Source organism: Falco peregrinus, chromosome 7 (assembly GCF_023634155.1).
Source record: "Falco peregrinus isolate bFalPer1 chromosome 7, bFalPer1.pri, whole genome shotgun sequence".
NCBI classification, from domain to species: Eukaryota; Metazoa; Chordata; class Aves; order Falconiformes; family Falconidae; genus Falco; species Falco peregrinus.
This window is the reverse complement of record NC_073727.1, coordinates 3,541,910-3,562,500: the sequence shown is the minus strand read 5'-3', so window position 1 is coordinate 3,562,500 and position 20,591 is coordinate 3,541,910. Positions and strand designations below refer to the sequence as shown.

Below are 20,591 nucleotides of genomic sequence, written 5' to 3'. Positions count from 1 at the left end.
GTGGTTGTGACAATAGTGTATAAATAAGGATAATGGCCCATTATGACTTGGCCTTATACATTAGTCACCATCTCACTAAGGACTGACACTGCGGCATGGGCTGGGACGCACTGATAATCCTTTTTTTAGTAGGGTTTATCTCTCTCTTGCAAGCTCGCCCCAGCCCCAACATTCAACCGAAACTTCCAGCCCAAATCATTGCAAAACCGAGAATACACCAGCAAAACTGAGAACGCACCAGCAAAACTGAGAAGGCGCCAGCACAATCAGGTTTGGATTTCGAGGCTGGGCTGTAAGTTTCCATGATTTCAACCCGTTTTGCACTGCTGCCCTTCTCGTTGGTCAATAGTCTGTAGTGCCAAAACTGTGGTCCAGCTAGTGACTGATTCGAGCCATGGTCGCATGACTGATTTAAAAGAAAAAGAGGATTCAGGTACCCTGATGTTGCACCACTTTAAGGGCAAAAGACCATCTGCAAGGGATGTATCTTATCCCATGGCATCCGAAATACATTTCCTGACTTTTGTTTTGGTTCTGAAGCTTGTCGAGTACCCTGATACAAGCGGAGGGGAGGGGGAGAAGGACAGGGAGAAGGAAAGGAAACCAAAACGTTTGGGCATTTCAACAGTCCCTGAAGCACCAGTCGCCTCTCATGACCATTACCAGGTGACTCATCTGCCTGGGGATGCACTGGGCTGAAAAGCACAAGCCCCAGCAGGTACCAGCGCAACAGTCCCATCAAAGGGAGGACCACGTTTGATGAGGCTTCCGAAGCAGTTATTGACTTGTGTCGTGGTGAACATCAAGCCTTAATAAACAAAAAAGCTACAGATGAAATTATTTGGCTAATGGCTAAATTGGAGAGTCAATATAAATGACATTACATACACTTATTACTGCAATACAACAACAGCTGGGCTTTGAGTCAAGTTAACACTAATACGCAGTGGGGGAAACTGTTGCCTTCTGATTATATTAAAGAATAAAACGGACTTTTTGAGCACCAAGCATGTGAAAAGGGGGGCAAAAAAAGAGGTCCCGGCCAAAGAACGAAAGGCCTGACCATAATGACATAAATAAAAGAAATCGCTTTCTATTACAGGTGATAAAAATTGTACTCAGCATCTTTGATATATATCTTCTCAAAAGTTTTGTGAGCACAGCCCTCTTGTGGGCTCATTTGTGTTTGTGTAACAACTGGAGACGGGGAACAGCTAATTCCTTTACCTGTTGGACGAAGCTCCACTCCTCCAGGCTACAGGAGAATTGGCTGCAGGTATAATCATTCATCCCCTTGCCCTGGAGGAACTGCGCTGCTGCCAGCAATTTGTCAACATAATTTGGGCTTATTGTTTTCCTTCTGAAGTTTTATCTTATTTTCTTTTTCCTAAATTAAATACTTCTTCATTAAGAAAAAAAAGAAAAAAAAAAAGTAATGCGTTCTGTTCAAAATGTTCTTCAGATTTTTCTTAACTCCTTCCTCTTAAAAACATTCCCCCGATCCACCACATCAGGAAATACCGGTACCCAGTATGGGCAAGAACTCAAAGCGAAAAGGGGGCTGCTTCAAAAAGTCACTGCATCCCTCTCCTACAAACTTAACCTAGTTAGCAAGGATTTAATTTTCACACAGTTTACCCTTCTGGTTGTTGGCTATACTGATGTCCTCAACCTCACTTGGGCAAAACATTCAATACGACCACTCAATACCTTAAGTGTATAATCCATTGGGCCGGTGCTGAAGCTAGAGCTACAAGACACAGACAGACCAGGTCTTTGCAATCCACAGGTCTTATCCCACTTGGTTTCTGGAGGACATGGCCTCTAATGAACCTCAGGTAGCATGTTTCCATCCAGCATAAAAGAAAATAAGAATTCTCTCTTAACTGGGAGGAAAACATCAAAAAATACAAACTGGTAAGCAGGACTAAAAATACACTTTGATGCCAAAAATCTAATGCCGTGTATTTCCTAGATTCCACACACAGACATAGTTTACTCCAGTCCCTGTCAAGTGCGGACTTTTGGGGACTACGAAATCCACTGACAATGACCACCCTGATTTTCTGAGAGGACCCACTCATGGCTTTGCCACCTGCACATCTCCTCGCGGGGCTAACTGGGGCTGCAGACAGCCGTCGGGCACAACACAACCAAAACCAAGGGGGTCCAAAAAAATAATGCACGCAGGAACCTCGCAACACTGCAAAATAGATGCTTTTTAGCACAAATAACTCTTCCATCACCTGCTTCACGCAACTTCGATTCAGAGGCAAATCGGGTTTAGAAGAACAACAAACAAAGGTGCAAACATCAGGTTCGTATGGAAAAGTGGTACCCGAGCCCCCAGAAATAAGGTCGCGGTAACTCCACTGGCAAGTGAGCGGCGCAGCGAAGGCAACTCGTGCACAGATGGAAACCTTTGCAGCGTTCCAGGCAGCATGGCCCATCGCACTAAAAAGCAAAAGAAATTCTCTCAGCTCTGACCTGGATTCCCTTCCCAGCCCCAGAAAAGTCGTAAGCTTTCTATCTTTAGTTTCCCCTTACTTCAAATGAGGGTAAGACTCTCCTCTGACTCTTTGCAGTCACATAAGGAAAAATAAGATGTAAGCCGCCTTTCTGCATGCAACAGGACAGTTTCCGAGACAAACAGACAAAAGGAAAGGAGAGTGGGTATCGACACGAACACCACAGAGGATGGGAAACTGGAAATAAACATGACTTTTGCCACTGATTTACACAAGGCCAGGAATTCACCTGATGGGACCAGAGGCACCACTAACACTGCACAGTGCAAAGCCCATCACCGAGCCAACGTCCACCCAACAACGTCAGTGCTCTCCGTGAGCCTGCTAGCACAACTCACTGCTGAACCTGCCCAGGTGCAGAAAAGGAGCTAACCCCGGGCAGCACGACACCGGCTGCATACCCAGACGGGTATCCCTGACACCGCAGGGCTGTCCGAGCCCTTCCGTACCCTCAGAGCTCGGGGGAGAAGAGGGTAGAGCAGGGAGAGGAGAGGAAAGGGCTTGAGAGTCCTAAACAGGATGAATGGGACAGAAAACAAGTGCAAAGGGACAAGGTGATAGCGCTTTCCAAAGGGAAAAGAATAATTAGAAGCAGCAAGCATAAACCACACAAAAAAAAAAAAAAAAAAAGAAGAAAAGAATGAAATGGAGATCATCAGACTGAGTGGGATGTAAAGAGAAGAAGGGAGAGAAAACCCACAGCTCTTCTCTTCCAGGAGACACCAAAGCCCCATCAGTTCTGCAGAGGCAAAAATTTCAAAGAAAACGTGTGCGCACGCGCGCTTGTGTGTGTGTGTGTGTGTGTGTATATGTTGCGTGTTCACACGTACAGAGCCCCCCAGCCTGGCCTGCGCTCTGCCAGAAGCACGGTCCCACCACCTCCTGGGCATGCTGAATCAAACCTGCACGTGGGGAGCCACCGCCAAAGTCCCTCGGGGGGGACCGCCTGGGCAGCCGGACTTTCTCTCTGACAGGGGACCCCTGAGCCACCCAACACCACCTCTGGCAATAACAAAAGCAAACTTACTGGGGGCAGTTAGACCCAGGGTTTGCTTCTTGCGTTGGTGGTTGCTGCACGTGGTAGCCGTGATGGATGCCCACAAAGCCTGAGCCGCAGCGGTCTCAATCACAGCGTGCCTTACATTTGATTGACCTTATTCCATTCCTCTTGGGTTTTGTTTTGCCTTTTTTTTTTTTTTTTTTTTTCCTCAGCTCAACAGTAAACACCGCCTGCCCAGCCAGGTTCACCCAGCCAGCTGACGGTGATGCAGGGTTTTTGTCTCCCACACAACAAACATTGCCTAGTACTTTCTATTTAGAGCAACCCTGCATTGTAAACCTGTCTCCTCCCTTTGATAAGAGCCGTATCGCTAGATAGCATTAATCCCCATCCCTTTCTCCACACAAGGAAATACAGCTTCACTGTCAGGGTAGATAAAATCAGTACTCGGCATAGATTTGGGTTTTTTTAAGTCTGGTACCATGCAGAAACATGCACAAAGTTGGCCCCAGACGACACCGCTACCTCCCGCAGGCTGGCGGGCAAGGCTCTGAGGTGTGTTGGTCCTCCTTGGCTCCTCCTGGATTTAATAGGACCGGAGTATTTTCTGCATCTTTCTTTCTAGACCAGGAAAAAGGCCTTTAGAGACAAATAAGAGTTTCCTGTTCAATATTTCATGCAATGATTCCTCCAAAGGTGTAAACAGGAAAAATGCCTCACCACTTAGCCCAGAAAATGAGCGTCTGCCATCCCTTCCTTTTTATTGTGTTTACATGTTCAAAGTCATTTCGAAGGGGATGTGCCAGATGCCCGGCTCTGGCTGAGGCGGTGCAGGCTGTCAGATGGCTGGCCCAGACCCTGAACCTGACCTGCCCTGGCACATTTGGGGCAAGAAGGAGCCCTCGACATCTCCCACACACTCCCTCGACGAGACTCGGTGTCACGGAGAGATCCGCACTCCACCTGAACACCTGGGCTCAGGCAGGCGGCGGGGGTTCACTTACAGCAAAACCCACATCCCTAAGCGTTCCCCGCACGATTTTTGGGGGTGGTTTTTGGGAAGTCAAAATTAACCCCTTGGGGCATCCACTGGGAATTTTTTTGCATGCACTTAAATGCGGGCTCTGACTTCCAGCATCCCATTGGCCCAGCCAGGGCTTCTTGGGGAGGGAAGGCACAAGTACAGCCCTCGCTCTGCAAGAGCCATACTTCATCTCGGCTTCATCACGAGCAAAACCGCCAAGCGTATGTCACAACTATCAAATGGTCTTTTTAGCTAACTGACAACAGACGCCATTCGGAGTCAGTGTATTTTGATTACAGCGCATTGTTAGCAGGATTCAAGAGCCTGCTCGCCTTGCAGTGTTGTTCAACACCAAAATTAAATTGCGGTATAATTAGCTTCGCTCCAGCTACACCTTTCCATCTGAATGGATGAGATACCTGCAAAGGCTGTGCTGGGTATAAAATGTGTTCCTGATTATAAAACGTTTGCTTAATCTCGTGGGCGCCGCCTTGTTTTTTAAGGCTCTCTGCAAGTCACGCACTCTGGTACGTGCTGCCCGTTATCTCCAGAAGGCTTAAAACTGGAATCCCCGTGATTCACATTTTCCAACGCTCATGGCCAAACCCTTCCGCAGATCAGCTCCTCCACGTTCTACCGTTTCACAACAAGCCCAATCTGCAGCGAGGCAGCGGCGGCCGAGTGGCCTGGCTCTGTGAGCCACACGCCCGCGAGCCACTGGCCACAAGAGACACCGAGCCCGGGCTGCGGGAGCCGGAGGATGGCGAGCTCCAGGGGTGGTCACCAGGCTGAGGTGGCCGTGGCTCCCCAGCGCTTCCACCCGCTCATTGAGGGATGGCTCGGAAGCGTGGCTGGCTGCCAAAGTCACCCGAAAAAGTTGGGCTGTGACATCTGTGTGGCCTCGCTGTGTCTCCCAGGGAGGTTTTGGAGTGGCCAATGGGGCCCGCAGTAGCATAAGGCTCACAGCGTGGCCCCACGTGGCCCCCTGCCTTTGGGATGGGCAGAACTCAGAGTGGACAGAGCAGCCACCAAAACGCCTGCAGTCAACCCCACAGCCCAGCTCCTTCTGCAGAAGTTGCTGGTGGCACTGCTACTTACTCCATCCAGCGTTGAAGCTGATCCCCTCCCTCCTTTAAAAACATGTTAAAAGCAGTAATTACGCGGAAGATAGCAGAGGGGGCCAAAACCAAAGCACTTAAGCCACCAAAAGCAACATTCACCATCAGCCTTTCGATTCAGCTCAGTGCTTCCCCCATGACCCTGAACAGAAGCGGTTTGCCTTCTTTACACTATTTTCTTTAAACTATCCACAGAGTGAACTAATTAATTTCTTTAGCCTATCACGTCTTATAAATCTCCTGCACCCTGCTGCCGCTATGAGACGCACAAACTGAGGCATCAACCCTACCTGACGGTAAGGGAGAAGGAGAAAATCTCAGCTCATGAGCAGCTAAACACCTCGCCCCAAAATCGCAGCAACAGACCTGGGAAGAGCATCCACCTCCCCACCCCACTCCCCTCCTTCCTGTGCCGGCGGCAGAGCAGCTCCCCACCCCTGCCCCTCCAACATCGCTGTGCCACTGCTCACCCCAGGGATCTCAGACACTTGTCACCGCGGAGCAAACCCCGGCTCGACACACGCACACGCGCATTTCAGAACAAAACAAACCCTCCCTGCGTGTACTAGTCATGCGTGTGCCCTCGCTCTGGCTTTAAGGAAAAAGAGCAATCAAAAAGCCATCCCTCACCAGGGTTATACGAACGTAGCAAGACACATCCGTACATACCACACTTGCTGTACAAAGCCGTGCCACAAAGCACTGCCACGGGCCTCACGGACACAGAGAAAGCAGAGCGGCGCTCCCCTAGTAGGTGGAAGCCGTGCTAGTAAAGCTGGTTTGTGCAACAGGGAGGAGGGCCCGGAGCCTCCAGGGGTAACGCAGCTGCAAAATCTGCCGGGCAGAGAGGGGCAAAGGAGGGGAGGGCTCGAGCACAGTGGCCATGCTGCCTCTGCTGTACATGGGCAGCGTGCTCCAGGCATCTCTTCCCGAGCATCCGTGCAAACACCAAGCACCTTTTCCTGAGCATCCCTGCAAAGAGTGGGCAGCGCCGGGAAGCTGCCTGCCACCGACTCACTTGGCTGCTTGGAAAGGCTTTTCTCCCCATCCCCATCCCCATCCCACCATGGTGATTCCCAGCGGCAATCACCCAGCTGCCGGAGGCCCCGCATGCATTGAGCACTGCCCAAAAAGCCCACGTGAACACAAGCAAAGGAGAGAGCCAAGCTGTGACTTCAAACGACGTGGCAGTGGCACGGCTGTAGCCGTCACCAAGCACAGCCGCGGCCGGGGTGCAGCAGAGGTGCTCCCCCCTAACGCTGCACAACAGCACGCACGGGAAATTTTATAAATCACAAGCCGCAGGGACACTCCCTCATCACAAAATCTGGCCAACTCTACTCACGCAAGGCAGCTCCGTGGCACCGGGCTGAGCGGAGAAGCTCGGTGGCCAAGGCCACCGTGGCACGGCACATCCCCCTGCCTACACCCCAAGGAGCAGAGGGGTCCCCTACACTGGCTCAAGCCTAAAACCAAAGTGCCACCTACTGAGTCCGCAGCGCCCGTGTCCTCCCAGAAGGGTTTCTAGCAAGGGGCTGGCCTCGGTTAATACTTAGCTCATCAGATTAAGCCAAGCCTCGGCAGGCAGTCACCGTGCCGGTGAGAGCACGTGCCTCAGGTGGCTGCCGAGCATTGGCAAGCAGGTGACATCCCACTTGAAACTGGAGACATCTCTGCACACCCCACCCCACCCCATCAGGTAGCACTGGACAACCAAGCGAGGGGTCAAGACTTTCACATCCACGGATAAACCACAGCTTGCGCTGGCACGAAAAAATGGCTTGGCGCAGGGTAAAACATCGACGAGGCAAAACTCCTTGTGTGACAGGCTCCAGACATTCGCTTCTACCATTTCTATTTGCAGACGGCCGCAGCCCTGCACCCCGACAAACAGGACGGACAAAGCCACCGAGTTTTTAATCTGCTCTTCCTCTCTCCTCCCGAGAGCTACGCTGCCTTAAATGGAGCTATTTAAAGCCAGCGTTAAAAACACCAGCGACAATCCGACCTCAGCAAAAACAAAACCAGACCAAAACCTAAAGACCAAATGAATGAAAAGAAAATTACAAGGTAAAGTTTGCCTTCCCTGAATGTGTGCCAGGTGCAAGAATCTTAGATTACATCAATGCAGCTTTCCAAATTTTAAATACAATAATTTTCTGTATTAAGGGCCCAGTAACCCTAATGGAGACATAATTAGGTATTGATGCCATGCCCATACGAGAGAAGTTTGAAAAACTTAAATAAACTGTGAATGGCAGGATTAATACCGCGGCTTTTCATTTTGTACAGCTGTTTGAATACAGTACACTGCCTGTGATGGCATCAGCTGTTGCTTTACTCTTGGTCAGTATTTCTGAAGCTAAAACAGGCAGTTCTTTTAAGCAATTGAAGAATTACTCCACTTATTGTTGGCTGGTTTATTTCAGCAAAGAGGGTCTGGGTACATATTTGCTTTATATTTAATAATAATAATAATAATAATAATAATAATAATAAAGCAAAGCTGCAAACAAAATTAGCTGGCCAAAATCAAAGCCAGGTGATGCTAATAAGAGAATTTTAATTTACTGCAATGGCCCTTCAGGATGGAGGAGTAAGTACTACAGTTTTGGAGATTATCTGCCCAAGCGGGAATATCACACAGATGCCTGGAGAGTCCTTGAGAAAATAGCTCACCTCGGCCCTGACTGAAGAGGAAAGACAATACCTTGGTGAAATAGCATTCTGTATTTCTAGGAAAGGCTCCAACAGCAAATCGCTTACTAATGCAAGAAGCCTTGTAAATTTTATTATGAATGGAAGGGGCAACGGCAAGCCTGTGACACCACGCAGCATTTGCACACATGGTTTAGCCAGTAAAAAGTAAATAAATAGGTTACTTATAAGCTCTAGAAGGCATCGGAAAATACCTCTAACGAAAACTCCAGCTCGGTGAACTTCAAGCAAGAAGGCAAAACAGCTTCCAAAACTGCCCCACCATTATTTTTTTCACCAGGTAAACATCTTAATCCCACAAGTTAATTTGCAATCTCAGTTTTATGGCTGGAAATATCAGCTGGCAAGAGTTAATTTAGATCTCCTCGCCGTCTTTAAAAACCTGCTTATCGGTGGATGTGGAAGAAACTACCGATGTCGGGAGCGCATCCGGACAGTGCAAAATAAAGCGCTCCGGTTACCAGGAGGAGGACAGATACCGGGGGGAGCCTAACGCTGTATTCACCCGGGCAATAAACGCAATGCCCAAACTGCAGCCCCCCCGGAATGGGGTGCCAGCAGCTCTCCCCTGCCTCCTACCCCAGCCGAGCCCTTGTTCGCACCACCTCAGCCGAATCCCTCCCCAGCTCCCTGGCACCATAAAGCTCGCCAATTTTTTTCCCAGGCAGCATTAAAACAGTATCACTCCGGAGGGGCCGGAGCGAGGGGAAGGCGCGGAGCCCCGGTTGGGGCAATGACGAACACCCAAGTGGTTAAGTGCTGCTGCGGAGATGAATATGCCTAATGAACAGCTTACCTAAAGCTGGCGGGGAGCCCGCGGCCGGCCGGACCTCTCCAGAGCGGCGGGCACGAGGCCGCCAGGACGCTCGGGAAAGACGAATTAACTAAAAGTTAACGTGGATGTTCTCATTCAAAAGAAAAGTGGCCTACTCCAGAGGGGATTAGGCTAAAGTGAACTAAGGCCACTTTACTTCTGAATGAGAGCATCCACACAATAGTGCAATGCACTTTAACTAATGCACTTTAATTTTACACCCAATCAATTTGTCTTACCTCTCCTGAGTGTCCTTGTGTGGACAAACCCAGAGATTCATCGAGTTTTGAGGCCAGGCGGGAACCATTAGATCAACCCATCTCACTCCCCACGCGTTACGGGCCATTGCCTTTCACAGTTATCCCTTTATTGATCCCCAAAACTCATGGATGACTAACATACACCCTCCGAGGGGGGGGGACGACACACAACATGGGGGGGGGACAACATTTCTTCAGTGGGGCACCTGGCCTGGCTTTGAAGACACTTGCAAAATAAGAAGCCACTTGCAAAACCAGAAGCCACCATGACTCTCTGCAGCCTGCCCTGCCACTGGCAAAAGAATGGCCAAAACTGGATGAAAATCCCTTTCTTTCCATCCTATCTCGCCCGCGCCCTGTGAGTTAGCAAGGAAATGGCAGTCTCTGCGTCATAACTTAATCTCTCTCTCTCTTTTTTTTTAATTGCAAACAGGCCCTTTGCTTCCAGGACAAACTCTGATTTTATTTTTTTAATTTGCATTTTCAACATTTGCCCAGACATCTACCAACGAACCTCAAAGCCCCTTTTCCAAAATCCAATGACCCCCAGAGCTCGTTCACCACCTGCGCGATTGCCTTCGCTCAATGACCCCGTCCCTGAAATCTCCGCATCGCTCTTCACCCCCTGAATACACACACCCGAAAATTAAGAAACGGAGCTGCGATGGCAGCAACCAGCGAGGAGCGGGGATCCCCTGTGCCAGCAGCCCCCTCGCTAACAGAGACCAGACCCCCACCACCACCACTGAGGGGCTGAAGCTTTCCAGGGATCTTGCCTAAATTAAAAAAAGGAGCCCTGGGGACACTGGCCTGCAGGGATTCTGCTCTCACCTATGCTCCAAGGCTGGGTTACGTCTCTTTTTTTTTTTTTTTCTTTCCCCTTTTGAAGGCAGTAAAAGGGAAAAAGCAACCACCCTAAGCATGCCAAAGAAGAGCTGAACCAACTGGCAGCAAGTTGTCTCTCAGTCGTGTTACAGAACATCAGTGGTGGGTGAGATACGGGGCCGTTAATCAGGGGTGGAAAATACACTCCAACAAGGCAAAACACAAAATGCACGCTCTGTTAAGAGTTACTCTCTCCAAATATTGCTGTGACTGCAGGGGAAAAAAAAAAAAAAAACAAACCAAAAAACAAAACACCAAATATAAACACTAATTTCCCGATTTGCTGGGTGAGTCAAAGCCTGCTCCTCATCTGGAGAGGGAGGTAACGCGCCGAGGACATGAGGTGACAGCGCAGTGCACCCTGCTCGCTCCTTCTCCCACACCACCCCCACCAGGAAACAAGTCCAGAAACCTTCCAAAATTTTCATGACCAGAAACAACGCTCCTCCTTATTTTCTTAAATTTGTTTAGATTACACAAGATAGCTCCTAACTGTAAGCTCATGTGACCAAAAAACCCCAAATGCAGAAATGCAAAACAAAACAAAACAAAGATTCCCTAATTTGAAGAAGCTGTGCCGGATTTTCGCCGCTTTTTAAAGCAGTATTTATCAGCACAACCTACGCTTACTCACTTTGATTGAGCACGATATAATCTGATTTTTTGAAGTGCTAACATTGCCCACTGCGGGCTGCAGTAACCCCTCCGCCCGCTGAGCCCGTTACCTTTATTGCTACCCGCGGACGAGCAGCCAGGGCAGACTCAAACCTTCAGTCATAAAGGTTAAACCTAAGGCAAAACTCATTTTTTCACAACTTCCTCGCAAACGTCCAACTTGCCCCAAAATAAGAGAGGGACGCCGCGGGCTCCCGCTCACGGGAGCACCTTGGGAGACGCTCGCAAATGTTTAGGATGAGTTCCAGGGTTACGTGGGGTTTAAACTCAGCTCTGTCAGGTTTGTATTGAAAAGAATGTGAGAAACGAGGGAATTAAATGATCCTTTGCAACGAAAGACAACTTTGGGTTGAAAAACTTTATACGAGAGCTGGGCCTGGGCGCATAACTTCAGCGAGGCCACACATACTACAGCCAACTGTGCGGAGAGCTACATGTGGGCTCCTGAATGATTCAAAAAAACCCAAAACAACAAAAGCAGCAAAGATTCTTGAATTGAAATCATAAATTAAAGAAAATACATTCAATCTCGTATCTACTTAACAATGTATTTACTTGCTTCAAGAAATGGAGAGCAAAGAAAACCTTATTTCGCTAATACGATTTCAGCCCACAGCGTTTTGGACGATAACGAGTTGGGAATATAAATTAACGTATTCTATCTTCATGTTAAATAGTCTGCCAGACTCAGGCATGGTAACTTCACGCAAACATCACAGCACAAAAAACCCCACCAAACCAAACCAAACCAAACCAAACCAATCACCCGAAAACAAACAAAAAAGAATTCACTGGCTCAAAGTGGCATAAAGTCAGTTGAAGAAAATTAAATTTTGAGTCTTTTAAATGTTATTTTATCGGTCCCTCCGCCGAGTCCTACTTTGCTGTAACTTTTATTAGCCAGAAATGAATTCTACTCCGCACCTCTGCACTGCATCTATTATTTTGATGTCTGTTCCTCCAATATGGGAGTTCACATACTGAAGGCAGCAATATTCGGCGCACACACACACCCCCCCTTAAAACCATACATGGTTTCAAAATACCTGCAGAGAGGTCCCCAAGTAAAACAGTATTTCTCAGTCATTTTTTTCCCCCTGAAGGCATTATGTCTGTATTGGCCACAAGGTATAGCTAACATATTCGAAGTATTTGGGAAAGTTAAGTCGAGTCATAACTGGTTGATGCCCTAAACAACCCACCCACCCACCCCCCGATATGCTATATATTGCATTCTAGTTTACGATCCTTCCTTTCCACAAGATACATCTGAAGCAATTTTTCCATTTTAAAAAAAGCTGCCGTCTATCCGCATTTTGTTTAGAGAAACTCTGCAACTGCACGCATTTAAAAAAAAATCTATTGCAACATAAACAGAAGTGTTGCTTTATTATATACATATATATATATGATATACTATCACCCAAGAAGGGCCATCTAAAACGCCACAGTTGCAAACATTTAAGACTGTAACAAAAATGACTGAGACTCTAGTATCAGTTTACTATCCTTCAACAATTTCCCTGACAGTGGAGTCAAATAATGTTGAATTATGGACCTTCTTACAGGAAGTCTTATTTCATGTTCATTTTTTGATCATTTCCCTCCGAGTCCCTATAGGAATTTGGCTCTTTGCCTATTTGCCTTGAAAAGTTTCTGCACATGTAATTGGCTTCTGCATTATTAAATTATAATTTTTGTCAAGTAATACAACTGTGGATTTGCTCAACAAGTTTATGTTCCGTAAGAAAATACTGGTTTGTCCCTATAAGATCTCTCTTCTGCTGCTAATGTATGGCATTTGGATGTGGTGGCTACTTTATCCCATGTTTTCCTTGAAGGACTTTCCAAAGGCTTTCTGTGGACACACTCTCGGAGGGGAATTTTACAGTTCGGACCAGAGCACCTGGGTGCCAAGGTGATGCAGCTTCAAGAAAAACAGCCCCACGGTCACAGTTTAGGATCACCTAAGAAGGTGAATTTCTGCTATTTGACTACAGACAGACTTTAGGGTTGGTTGTTTTGTTTGGGTTTTTTTAATCGGAGGGAGTTTTCCCAGCCGCATCAGACAACAGCTGTGTTTTAAATCTTTCCGGCTCCGACAAACATTTGAAAATTTAAACATGCAAATGTTTGAAAGGCTAATGATTAAAAAAGGTTTATTTTGAAACTTTGAGGATGGGTGCAATCCTTCAGCTAGAGTTTTTAAAAGTCCCGGGGCCTGGTTGATCTGGAGTCCAATTATCCCTAGGAAAAATCCCAAAGTCCTGCCTTGGACTTGTGGAGCTGCAGTGGTAAACAAGGACCCTGCAGGTCCCCCCCGCAGGCAGCGGGGTCGCGCCCGTGGGAGAAGGATGCTATTTTAGTGACCTATTGCCACTGAGCTAGTTAAATCACTGAACAATGGTTAGTGTTATGGGGCTTTACTTTGCAAAATCTAGCATTAGTGTCATTGCTTTCCATTAACCGGGGGACTTAAAGGCACTGCCATTGAGGGGCCTAGAAGGAAAGAATAAATAAGGGGAAACCAATAAATTAAAAAAAAAACAACAACAACAAAAATACCGACAAAAAAAACCCCCACCACCCCCGTTAACGGTAACCTTTACTGCCACAATATAAGAAAATGTAATTAAATCCATAATAAAAGCTTTTACATACTTACTCTGTTACTACTCTCCAAAGCAAGCCCGTGGGCAGGTGGGGGGCAGCGCGCCGCCCCCCTCCCCCCCGCCCTGCGCGCCCGCGCTGCCCAGGGCCGCGCAGCCATAAACGCGCACTGCGCAGCGACATCCTAATTAGCCGCCCCGGCGACAAGCACTCAACACCTTATTATTTAACCATTAGGGCCCTGATACCGCCGGCCTCGCCGGGGCCGGGCTTGGCACCAGAGCTTACCGCGGGTGCGGGCGGCCGCGCATCCCCCGGTAAACCCCCCGCGCAACCTCCGCGGCCCCCTTTCCCTGCCTTCCGTGGGTTTGACCCACTGGGGGGGGGGGAGGGGGGGGAGGGGAAGCGCCTTTTTGCGCTTTTTCCCTTGCGCCGGGGAAAGAAAAGGGGCGCTCCCCGCGCAGCTCCGCGGGTGCGGCGGCGGGGCTGCGCATCCCCCTGCCTGCAAGCCGAAGGTACCGGCGCTGAGCCTCGCGGCGCTGCGCGGCCGCCCCGCGCAGCGGGAGAGGGGCCGGCGCCGGGCGCGCAGTGCCCGCGCTCCTGGCGAAAAAGGGGGGCGGGGGGGGGGGGGACGGACGACACGACGACACGACCCCCTCTCGCCGACAACTCCAAAACTATAGCCTCATTTCTTTAGCTTTCACTTTAATAAAATAATGATTCGTTGGGAAAATGGGGTATAAATCTTCATTTTGGAGGCAATTAAAGTGTTGATTTCATTCGTGCCCCTGAGCGGTTCTTGTAATTTGCTCAAATAGCTTTATGTACCCAGCACTCCAGAGCTTTTAGAAACCCATTTTCTAGTTAGACTTGTTGGATTACAATTTTTATTCAACAGCAGCGAGCCGAGCTTCCCTCAGCTGGACCCTCGCTGTAGGGCTCCCCTCGCTTTAAGGCGCCGCGCGGGGCCGCCGGTCCCCTGCAGCATCTTCCCCGGGACCCCGAGCATCCTTCGCGGGCACCCCGAGCATCTTCCCTGGGACGCATCGCATCTTCCCCAGCCCCCCACGCATCCTCCCCCGGACCCAGAGCATCCTCCCCGGGACCCAGAGCATCCTCCCCGCCGCGCCGCCCTCCGCCCGCCCTGCCAAGCTTTTCCCCTTCGCAGCAAAATTAGGGGGAAAATCCCCCTACACATGTGCAGATAAACCCCTTCTCAGAAGTTCGTGCCTTCCTTCAAGCCTGCCTCCCCCTTTCACGGCGCTACCAGCAACCAGATAGCCTCTGGCAGATAGGAAAAAACATTTCAGATCCTGCCCACGCTGCAATGCAACGCACCTTTATGTCCGTAATCTATAAAATAACTCCTGGCTGACAGAGCTGGTGATAATGGCAAAGCGGCTGAGGAAACTCCTGTCTGCTTGACTGCGCCTTGCTTGAACAAAAGGAAACCTCCAGAGTCGGGAGCTGATTACTCCTAAGACTGTATTTACGAAGCTGATCATAAGGAAGAAATAACTTGGGGTTTTTAGCCGGGGATTTATTTTCTCTCTGTGCATTCGTGTGCACTCAGGGTCCCCTCTCTCGTAGCCAAAGCGCTGCTGCCCCTCGACTGAAAGCAAACCGACCGGGAAACCCCGCAGTTTTACCCAACTCAGAGGGAAAAAAAAAAAAAAAAAAAAAAAAAAGAAGAAGAAAAAAAACCCCACCAAACAAAAAAGCCAAATCTCAGCCACTTCCATCATCTAAGAGCTTAATTTAGCTCTGGGCACCTCCTGAATTAGCCCCAAACGCTCCCATTAAAAGGCAAGAATCCCAGGCTAAGGCCAGTGGAGGGGACAGGGGCAGGAGGAGGGGAGGGAGAGGGGACAGCCAGCTTTCCCAGGTCATCCAGCCAGCTTTCCCAAGTCATCCCTACTTCCCACATCGGCTACAGCCGGCGTGGAAGGTTTCAACCATCCCAGACAAAACCTGGACGCCGTCAAAGCCACGCAAGGCTTTGCTGGCTCACTTCGGGGCTTCGGATATTATTTTATTTTTTAAAGAGAGGGGCTGAAAATTTGAAAGATCAAGGAAAATAATTTAAAACCTGGGTCCCGTTTTATTTTCTCCGTTTTTTTCTCTCCCCCCCCCCCCCCCCCCTTAAGTAAAATAAAATGGGCGCGTTTGCAGCAGGCAGGCGTGCACAAAGCAATGTTCACTGAAGTCTAAAAGCGTTCGGCCAAGGAAAACTGACAAGACGGACTAATGAACCGTAGAGACGGCAAGAAAATAGCCAGTATTTGCTAGATTTCAAACCCTCTCTGTCTTCCCCGGACCACCTATCTCGGATTTTATTCTTATTTTGGTAAACGGCTCCAGCCCTTCCCTTCCTAAGCCACCAAGAAGCCAGCGACTCACGGATACCACTTCTATTATTGTAAAGGGTAAATAAAATAAAGACAAAAATTAAAAGCGACAAGAAACAGGTCGAGTTTGCAGGCGATGCTTTTACAAGCTCATCTCGCCAGGTCGAATATGGGAGCAAGCCTTAATGAAGCAATAATAGCCACATTATTCAAAAATTTTCATTTCGATGGAAATTTATCTAAAAGGGACTTAATCATATGCAAATAATAAAAGGAGGCGTAGTGACCCAGCAAGCGATCTGCATACAAATTTCAGCGTGTGCGGCGTTGGCGAGATCATACCTGATCTGTTAGATTTGCTGATCTTGTTATGTCTTCACTGTCCGATTTTGATCCGCCCTCTCTATCGTCTATGACCAAATCGATAGGCATTTTTCCTTTCAAACAGCTAATATACCGGTGGCAGAAATTGTCACATAATTCGTGTACCTACATTATGACAGAGGTTAAAAAAAAAAAAAAAGGAAAAAAGAGAAAAAGGAGGAAAAAGAGAAAAAAAAAGGGGGGGGAGGAAGAAAATATAATCAGGAATACATAAGTAAAATTGACAAGTGCAACCAGTCTCCCCCCTTCACCCCTGTGACATCAAAAGTCCTAAACAGGGGAAACACACTGCAATTATCCCCCTGAGACCTCTAGACGCATCCAGAATTAGGAATAACTTTCTTTTCTCGCAAAATAGAGATATCCCAGAAAATTGACAGTGACAAGATGATTCACAGGCTACAACATATTCAACACCCGTGTTAAATTCATCTGCTCCCGGAGCTGTGGCCATTAGAGAGGTGACCTGCATGGGTGACATTTAAGGTAAACTATTTAATTTCATCCAGTTATTTCATCATAAACCCTTTCCAAAGGGGTATAAGGACAGAAAAAAAAAGGATTAAAAAAAAAAAAAATCCCGATGCACTGGGCTGCAGTACTTTCCAGGCATCCCTGCCCTGAAAGCCCCAGTCCTCCGCCAGACCCGTACCTGAGCCGCCCCGATGAATGGGCAGATTTTAACACATTTCGGGTAGAGCGAGAACAACCTGCCAGTTATGGTTAGATAAAGTGGCTGAGGCTCCCGAGAAACTTTTCAACTATTTAAAAGCCTCTCAAAATGTTTATTTTTAGGAGAAAGGGAATTCTCTTCTAGGCCAGCTATCAATGACACGTAAAAAATCCTCAGGAAACCAGAGCGCACTTCCAATTTAATGTGAGCTCGGATGACACCGCCTTCTTAGAAATTAGCATTCTCCCTCCCAAGATTGCTAAAATAGCCAGCAAAAAAACCCTGCATTTAGGCTGCAATCTCTTTCTTCTGCTCGGAGGTGTACAATATTCCCAAGAACAAGAGACAGACACAACTATCAACTCTGCTTTGTCTCTGCAAAATGTTACAGGACAATCCGTGCCCTGAGCCTGACCTGCAGATGGCTCTTAAAAAAATAAATAAATAAATAAATAAATAAATTAAATCCCCACTGCAACCAACTGCGGCCGAAGGCTCTCCCCCACCACCAAGAAATAAATAAAATCTTAAAATATAAAAATAAAATCACAATTTCAGGGGGCTTGGCTGAAGCAACCATTTCGAGTCTCATCTGCGGCACCACAGAACTGCAACTATTTATACAAAGCCAGCAAAGTATTACAATGAACACAAGGCCTGGGCGTTCGAGAGCCTGGGTTTAGAGGCTGAAATTGTAATTAAACTGCGAAGAGAAATGGACGCCAAGATTGGTCTTGACACTAATTACCAGAAAGAAAGACATTTATGCAAATTTACCAGAAGCCTGAACTTCAGCAGTACTGAAACAGAGGAAGAAGAAAGAGAGAGAGACAGAGAAAGACAAAAATTACCTTCTCTAATTCCAACAGATGAAACCTTAATACTTGTATGGCTTGAATCATCTGCAAAGATACAAACAACACGAGTATTTATCTCATTCCCGGATTTGGGGATATTTCCCACAGCCGCCCCTGCCGCACTTTGTAGCTTGACTTTTCTCTAGTAGTAAATAAAAAGTTGTTTTGATTTATGGCAATAACACTAAAACTTAATAGCGGTGGCTTTGTGCGCTGTTTAACGAGAAGCGATCTAGAGTTAACAAAAAAAAAATCCCTATTGCAACGAAGCAACTAAATTATACGGATCATAAACATTTCTTTAAAAAAAAAACACACACACACACACACAACCCTCTAAACACCATCGCTGGCTCTTTGCGAAAGCCGGAGCGAGACTCCTCCAGCATAGGCAAAATATTTGTTTATCCTTAAGGGGGGAGAAAAAAAGGGAGAGAGAGAAAAGAGCTCCTTTTGGGTGGGTTTAGCGCAGGGGGGATCTCCGGCCACAGCAACCCTCTGTGCTTCCCCAGGAGCTGCTGAAAAGGTACGTGGAGGGGCTGGCTACAGCCTGGCTAAATCCTCGCTCCTCCCGGGCCGGCCAGCTCGCCCCCAAGCCCCGAGCTCCCCTTTGGAGGTTTGCTTTATCTATATCCTTATGGGATTTTTTACTTCCACGCAATTACCGCATCGTATTTACTTGTAATTATAAAAATCATCATCATCCTTTAAAAAAAAAAAAATCCACGTGAGAAATTTTCAATTTAGCACCATCAAACTACCTCTCCAGAAGACATAGAAGTTTTTTCTTTTTCTTTTTTTTTCTTTTTTTTTTTTTTTAAATAAATGGGAAGGGAAGGGAGGGTGGTGGGGTGGGGGTGGGGAGAGGAAGAAGTGTTGTTAACTCTTACCAAGTTATCCAGTTCGGGATTAGAGGAAAACAGGGGTTTCTCTGCTCGGATCTAAATACAAGAAAGGGGAGGAAAGGGGGGAAAAAATAATAATAATAAAAAAGATGTGAAATATGGAAGCAGAAAAAGCAGGCGTCATTATTTCTTGCTTCATTACACTGTCGGGTCCATTATGTAACCTTTCGTGCAAAGCCCTGACTGCTGGATTTAGTACATCAGCCAAAGACTTGAACAAGTGAATCAAATACACCGAAAAATACCTCCGGAGCTTCCCGGCAGAGCCCCGGCCCGGCTCCCGGCTCTGGCTCCCGGCTCCCGGCCGGCCCCCGCCGCCCCCGTCCCCGCCGCTCTTTGGGGGGTGGTCAATGCCCAGATTTCCCCGATATTTTTTTTTTTTTTTGCTTGGCTGGGGTTTGTTTGGATTTTTTCTTTTTTTTGCCTCTTGCAGTAAGAGAGGGGGGAGGGGGAAACGCGCATCTTTATCTCAACAGAGACTTGTTTTTCTCGTTACGATTTTTTTTCCTTTTTTTTTTTTCTGTTACTGTTTCAACCCGGTTTTGCTGACCTGTTTGGCGAACACTGCTATGTCTTCATTGAAAGACTCAGAGGAGCAAACATCGCCTCCCGCTACCCCGGGCTCCCTGGGTGTGCATGTAGCTAATTCACATTTCTCAAAAATCAGTGCTAAAAGAGGGAACAGGGGGTGTCTGAAAGAAAATACAATAGTCACACACACAGAGGGGGGGGAGAAAAAAAATATCATAACGAAACCAACACCCACCCCCCCCCCAAACACAACAATAGTTAGTCCCGCAGCAGCGTGGGGCGGGGGCACCCAGCGAGGGGGCTCCGGCACCCCCCGCCGCCTCCCGGCCCCTGCCCGCAGCCATAGCCCCCCGGCCCCCCGGCCCCGTCTGCCTGCACACACTGCTCATACAACCTTAGGACAAGCTAAGAATAAAACCCAAGCCTGTTCCAGCAGCCATTTTGAATTAACTTTCCTTGTCTTTAGGAAAAAAAAAAAATTAAAATCCCTGGACGTACACTTCTGCCTTTCATGCTTTTAATTCCCGTTTTCTGCTGGAGGACTGGCTGGGAGCAAAGGTGGAAAAAAAAACCCTGGGGGAGGAAAAAACCAAACCAAACCAAAACAGAAAAAGAAACACCCCCCATCCCAATTAAAAGAGAAAAAAACCCTCAACCCACCCACCCCTCTGCACCCAGCGCCGAACCAGCCGACCCACCGGCAGGCGCTGGCCAGCCGGGCTGCCTGCCTGCCCCGCTGCCTGTCCCTCTGCCCGTCCCTCTGCCTGCCCCGCGCCCCCCGAGCCCCCAGCCCCGACCCGCGGGGGAACCAGGTGCTTTCGGGCTCTCCCAGCTTTCAAAGCCCCCCCAGGAGAAAGGCTGCGTGTGCATCTGCTTCCCTCGGCCGTTTAATAATTTAAATAAATAAATAAGCGTGGGCGCGCACACACATATATATATATATATGTCTATTTGTAACAGCGAGTTCATTTTTATTTTTTCCAAGGGCTTCATACTTTTTTTGGGGGGGAGAGGGGTACCGGACACTGCTGAGTTTTACCCAACCCTACAGATTTCTGATAACCCGATAGAGAAACCCAACGACGTGATTCATTTCCCCCCCACCCCCCCCCTCCTCACTGTTTTCAGAGCGATTTTAAAAGGCTCTTAAACTCCCCTGCCAGCTCCGGACGGGCAGATTCATTTGAAAAGCATCTGCCGCCCCTCGGAACCCACCGGCTCCGCCACAACGGCCTAGAAACGGCTTTGCAGCTCGCCGCAC

At 48.2% G+C, this 20,591-nt stretch overlaps 1 protein-coding gene across 5 annotated transcripts in view; it reads right to left on the bottom strand.

Moving 5' to 3' along the window:
- MEIS1 (Meis homeobox 1) overlaps nucleotides 1-20,591 on the bottom strand; it is a 110,448-nt gene that overhangs the window by 86,004 nt on the left and 3,853 nt on the right. For all 5 annotated transcript variants that reach the window (XM_055810225.1, XM_055810227.1, XM_055810224.1 and 2 more), the window contains exons 3-6: nucleotides 19,350-19,491; nucleotides 18,785-18,835; nucleotides 17,889-17,939; nucleotides 16,323-16,469 (exon numbers count right to left, since the gene is read on the bottom strand). In XM_055810225.1, the coding sequence (XP_055666200.1) occupies nucleotides 16,323-16,469; nucleotides 17,889-17,939; nucleotides 18,785-18,835; nucleotides 19,350-19,491 (391 nt within the window). The remainder of the gene's footprint in view (nucleotides 1-16,322; nucleotides 16,470-17,888; nucleotides 17,940-18,784; nucleotides 18,836-19,349; nucleotides 19,492-20,591) is intronic.